The sequence below is a fragment of the Oratosquilla oratoria genome, chromosome 15 (genome assembly GCF_046742065.1).
Source record: "Oratosquilla oratoria isolate Oo_2021 chromosome 15, ASM4674206v1, whole genome shotgun sequence".
NCBI lineage: Eukaryota > Metazoa > Arthropoda > Malacostraca > Stomatopoda > Squillidae > Oratosquilla > Oratosquilla oratoria.
In genome coordinates, this window is record NC_134791.1 from 2,232,096 (window position 1) to 2,238,095 (window position 6,000).

The 6,000-nt window shown below is 45.1% G+C and overlaps 1 protein-coding gene across 22 annotated transcripts in view; it reads right to left on the bottom strand.

Moving 5' to 3' along the window:
* Window positions 1-6,000, bottom strand: part of rdgB (retinal degeneration B) — a 205,612-nt gene that overhangs the window by 59,932 nt on the left and 139,680 nt on the right. For all 22 annotated transcript variants that reach the window (XM_076198412.1, XM_076198427.1, XM_076198426.1 and 19 more), the window contains one exon: window positions 3,006-3,619. Coding sequence is in view for 4 of the 22 variants with exons in the window: in XM_076198432.1 (XP_076054547.1) it covers window positions 3,006-3,086 (81 nt within the window). In the remaining 18 variants the exon portion in view is untranslated. The remainder of the gene's footprint in view (window positions 1-3,005; window positions 3,620-6,000) is intronic.

A 6,000-nucleotide genomic window follows, 5' to 3' on the forward strand; every position in this document is an offset into this window, starting at 1 on the left:
AAAAATAATAATAATAAAAAAAATACTGAGGTAGAAATACGCCCAAATCAGAATCTGTGTTGATGGACAGGAGGGGTGGGGAGGGAGAAAGAGGAGTGTTTGGGTCAAAACGGGCCAGAATTCGACCGGCAGGCAAATTGGGCCAAATGGTGATGCAGCAAAGGAACTGAGAGCTGCCTACGAATCAAAACAGTTTAAGAGAGCTTAGGTGACTGGGGGCAAGGGGGGGAGGAGGAAGAGGATGATCATAAAGAGGAGGAGGAGGAGAAGGAAGAAGAGGAGGACTAGGACTACGAACGGAAGGGGGTTAGGATGTGGAGGAGGAGGAGGAGGAGGAAGAGGGCTAGGATGTGAGGAGGAGGAGGAGGAGGAGAATGGGATCATGATGAAGCGATGATGAGGTTAAGGAAGGTCAAGAGAGGTCATGATATGTCAAAGTAGGTCAAGGTTAAGGAATGTCAAAGTGGGTCGAGAGGTTATGATAGGTCGAGAGGCCAAGAAATGTCAAAGTAGGTCGAGAGGTCATGATAAGTCGAGAGGCCAAGGAATGTCAAAGTAGGTCGAGAGGTCATGATAGGTCGAGAGGCCAAGGAATGTCAAAGTAGGTCGAGAGGTCTTGATAGGTCGAAGTAGGTTAAGAGGTCAAGATATGTCAAAGTAGGTCAAGAGGTCAAGGAATGGCAAGAGGTCAAAATAGGTCGAGGTCAAAGTTTGCCAAGAGAGGTCAGTCAAGAGATGTCAAAGTAGGTAATGATAGGTCAAGGAATGTAAAGAGAGGTCAAAATAGGTCAATATGCCATGACAGGTCGTGTCAACGTGGGTCAAGAGAGGTCAAAATAGGTCAATGACAGTTAAGAGGTCAATGTCAAAATAGGTCGGAATAAGTCAATGTTAAGAGGTCATGGTAGGTCACGGTCATGAGATGAAAGTCAAATTAGGTCAGGTCAAAAGTCCTTGCCCAACAAATGGATTTCCGGTGTATGTCGGTGAATATTTGGTATATAATTTCTATGTAATATTTACATAAACACTAATATTTTCTCAATGAAAATATCAAAACTATTTAGGAACCAATATTACATCTGTACAGCGGAAAACCGCAAACTGGGTCGGGACTTTTGTCCACAACTGTTTCGTCTACAATTCCTTTAACGACTTGGGTCGAATCGAAGCCGAAGCCAAGGTCAATGGACGGGCAATCGGACAAAGACGACTCTGGTCGCTTGATAACGGAAATTATATAAAATCGGACCTTTTACTGGTTCCTCAATTTTCTATTATTTACATTATTTCTGTTTATCTATTTATTCGTTTAATATATTATTATTATTACTATTATTATTATTTTCTTCTTAGTCTCGGCTTCGACAACTTTTTCCACACAAACGACGGGAAGGAATGACAATTACAAATCTTGTCTCTATTTAGGATGGAGAGTGGAGTGCGAAGAGGAGGAGGAGGAGGAGTAAGAGAAGGGAGAGGAAGAGGAGGAGGAGACGAAGTAAGAGGAGGACAAAGAGGACGAGGAGGAGGGGGCAAAGCCAAGGTCTCGAGGGCTAGCGAGGCCAGCCACCTCCTCGAGGTCGAACCTTGATTCTGGCTAATGGCGGCAGAAGATTATATTTACATGAACAGGGAGTCAGGGAATGAACTAGATTATATGATTACCATCGTGTGTATCTGTATTTTAGGTATGTATGCATGTATATATTATATATATATATATATGTGTGTGTGTGTGCAAGGTAACCACTTAAGAAAATAAACAAACGGATCAGAGCGCTTTCGTATATTACATCTTCAGTGTAAATTACACTGAAGATGTAATATACGAAAGCGCTCTGATCCGTTTGTTTAATTTCTTAAGTGGTTACCTTGCATTTATAAAACACACGTTCCTAGTGTTCTTATTGCATATATACAGTATATATATATATATATATATATATATATACTGTATATATACATGCACACACGTCCCTTGTTCAATCGGAACCTCTGTTCAACTGAACACAAGTGTTCAGCACCAAAAGAAAACCAGCATTAGGTGCTTACGCCAGGAGGCGCTTAGCCTCCGCCACCTTTGCCCATCGTGCTAGGCAGTCACTTGCGGCCGTTGGGGATGGAAACCAACCCACCACAGCGGTCCATGGCCGGAAACTGTCCGAGGCTTAGAATCGAACCGAAGGACAAGCCGTGACGGCACGATGACGTCAATTCCAGTGATCTGACGTCACCTAGCCATAGTAACGTAATGGTTGCGATGACGTCATCAAATGTGGCTATTTGACGTTACCAAAACATGACGTCATCGATCTACCATGACGCAATAAAGACGTCACCGGTCCATGATGACGTAACGATGACATCACAGCTCGCCATAACATAATGATGACGTCACCCCTTTGCCATAACACAACGATGACGTCATCAAGCCACGGCGACTCAAACGATGACGTCACAGCGCCAGCCCTCCCACTATAGGAAAACATACAAAGCACAAATGATTTGGACAGCGGGCAAGGCTGATTTACAGGACTCGAACAATGACGAAGCTAAAGCATGCAGGCATTTGAGAGTGACCCTGATTTGTAATTTGTCTGTGTTAAAGATAAATAGATAAACTGAGTAAATAAATATAAATACATTATTCATTTTGTCAAATAAATCAACATAAGTTTATCAACCGATAAATATATACGAATAAAGTTACACATATAAATGACATTGTATGTGTGTGTGTGTGTGTGTGTGTGTGTGTGTGTGTGTGTGTGTGTGTGTGTGTGTGTGTGTGTGTGTGCGTGGCACTCTGCAGGAAAACAACAAAAACAAGCAAATTTATTTGTCGCACAGTGAACACCCACAAATCATGCGCCCATGCGATACAAGGGGGGAGTTGGGGGGGAAAGGGGGGGGGAGTTATGGGGGGAGGGGGGGAGTTCGGGGAGTACTCCACGGCCGCCAGGACCTTGGAGTACCGACGAGGGAAGTCTTGGAGTACGTACGGCGATCATGAAGAGTTGGGCCACGCGGTACTCCTCGACCGTGAGAGGAAGTGGGATGTGGTACTCCTTCACCAGCACCATGATGAACTCCCTCAGGCCGAAGTACTCCCAGGCTCAAACCCTCAGCATTCCACGCCACGTCCTTCACCTCCTTCTCGAGGTCCTCCTCCAATCTCAGGTCGTCCTCGAGGTCCTCCTCCAGTCTCAGGTCGTCCTCGAGGGTCCTGCCGTGGCCCCACGCTCCCGAGGGTAATGTAGGACCCGGGGGCAGCTCTCCCCCTCTCGAGGGGCCCGCTTTCTCGACCTTCTCTTGTTCAGCCGGAGCGCAGGTCCCAAGGTGGAGATCGGCATTCGTTCGGCCTCGAGGGTGACCTCAGTTCGGCCTCAAGGGTGACCTCAGTTCGGCCTCGAGGGTGACCTCCGTTCGGCCTCGAGGGTGACCTCCGTTCGGCCTCGAGGGTGACCTCCGTTCGGCCTCGAGGGTGACCTCCGTTCGGCCTCGAGGGTGACCTCCGTTCGGCCTCGAGGGTGACCTCAGTTCGGCCTCGAGGGTGACCTCATCCAACCGGCGCCGGCGACGTCCGTCTTGGCACCACGTCGGGAATGATCCGCTCCTGAAAAGGAACAAAACAATAAGTCTTAGGAATACAACGGAATACAACAAAATACAACAATACAATACAATGCAATGTGAATTGTATGCACAGAAATACATATACAATCCCCACTGGATGCTAATTCTCAAACACCACGTTCCTGTGATGGGAGAATACAATCTACCATATGTGCATTGGAAGTACGGGATCACATTAAAATACAATAGATACAATATACATTGGATATAAATTCTTAAATGCCTGATACAGGAGAATACAATAAATCCCATGTACACTGGAAACACGAGAATACAATAAAATACAATGTGAACTAGATGTACAGAAACACAACACATACAATAAGCACTGGATACAAAATACAATCAACACAATCTTCATTGGAGAGGGAATACAACTAATACAACAAGTTCTGGAAAAATAAATCAATCACTAAAATATGCACGGGAACGGATACAAGAGCTACAATGACCACTGGAAATAGAATACAAGCGATACAATATGCACGGGGAAAGGGGGAATACAATCGATACAATGTGCAGTGGAAAGAAGAACTAAGTTTTAAAGAAGAACCACCGACCGGTGATTTTACAACACATGTGCTATTTTCACCGGGGGGGGGGGGTGTTAGTGGTTTGTTGATATGCGGATTACAAAGGAGCATGCCGACAGGAGACCTTTTGGTCCATAACTAGGTCGGATGCAAAAATAATAATGATAAATAAAATTTATATCATTATCAATAGTAATAAATTAAATAAGTAAATAAATAAAGTTAAATAATAAACAAACAGGTAAATAGCAAATAATGATAAATTGACAGATAAATAATAATAAATGATAATGAAGGAAATAATAATAAAGAGACAAATAAGAAATAAATAATATAAAATAAATGTCAGACATTACAACATCTTGCTTAGGTGTTTATCTAAACGAATCTTAAAGCTTCGAACTGAACTACATTGCACTGCCAGAAATTGTTTAAGACTGTCGCCAGATGATTTTATTAAGATTTCCATAACACCTTCTGTGCCGGTTGGCACTTTTCCTTTCGTTTTGGTTGTCGCTAGATGATTTTATTCATCCCAGTGACGCGCACACACACGCCCTAATTGTTCAATGTTCATCATCATAAACAGATCCGTTGGTTCACAAAGTCTAATTTGGTATCGAGGTCATTTTTGTGAACAAAATGTTCAACAAGAACAAAGGATGCTACGGGCATGTTTGTCTGTCTGTTTGTTCGCCCAAAGAGACAAAACATTACACAGGGCAATAATACACTGGATGGGAGGAGGACCAGGAGGAGGAGGAAGAGGAGGAGGAGGAAGTGGAGGAAGAGGAGGAAGGAGGAGGAGGAAGTGGAGGAAGAGGAGGAAGAAGGGGAGAAAGTGGAGGAAGAGGAGGAGGAAGGGGAACAGGAAGAGGAGGAGTAGGAGGAGGAAGTGGAGGAGGGAGAGGAGGAGGGCGAGGAGGAGGAAGAGGAGTAGCAAGAGGAGGAGAAAGAGGAATAGGGAGAGGAGGAGGAAGAGGAGTAGCAAGAGGAGTAGGAGTAGGAGGAGTAGGAAGAGTAGGAGTAGGAAGAGTAGGAGTAGGAAGAGTAAGAGGAAGAGGAGTAGGAAGAGGAGGAGGGGGAGGAGGAGGAGTAAGAGGAAGAGGAGGAAGAGGAGCAGGAAGAGGAGGAGGACGAGGAAAAGGAAGAGGAGGAGGAAGAGTAGGAAGAAGAGCAGGAAGAGGAGGATGAGGAAAAGGAAGAGGAAGAGGAGCAGGAAGAGGAGGAGGACGAGGAAAAGGAAGAGGAGGAGGAAGAGGAGGAAGAGGAGTAGGAAGAAGAGCAGGAAGAGGAGGACGAGGAAAAGGAAGAGGAGGAGGAAGAGGAGGAAGAGGAGTAGGAAGAGGAGGTGGAGGAAGAGGAGTAGGAAGAGGAGGAAGAGGAGTAGGAAGAGGAGGAAGAGGAGTAAGAGGAGGAGGAAGAGGAGTAAGAAGAGGAGGAAAAAGAGGAAGAGGAGTAGAGAAGGAGAAAGAGGAGGAGGAAGAGGAGGAGGAAGAGGACTAGAGGAGGAAGAGGAGGAGGAAGAGAATATAATGACAGTTGGTGGCTTTACCAGTAATGTGGGATCATGTCAAAGGCTTTTCCAAAGTCAATGAACACCAAACCGCTATTTATCATCCTGTGTGTGTGTGTGTGTGTGTGTGTGTGTGTGTGTGTGTGTGTGTGTGTGTGTGTGTGTGTGTGTGTGTGTGTGTGTGTGTGTGTGTGTGTGTGTGTATTTGTGTGTATGTTATTCACCATTGTCTTGGATCACGTGTTGGACTCGTGATCGACAGCTATTTCCTTCCCGGAAGAGAGCTCAGAGCTCATGTATGACCGATCTATG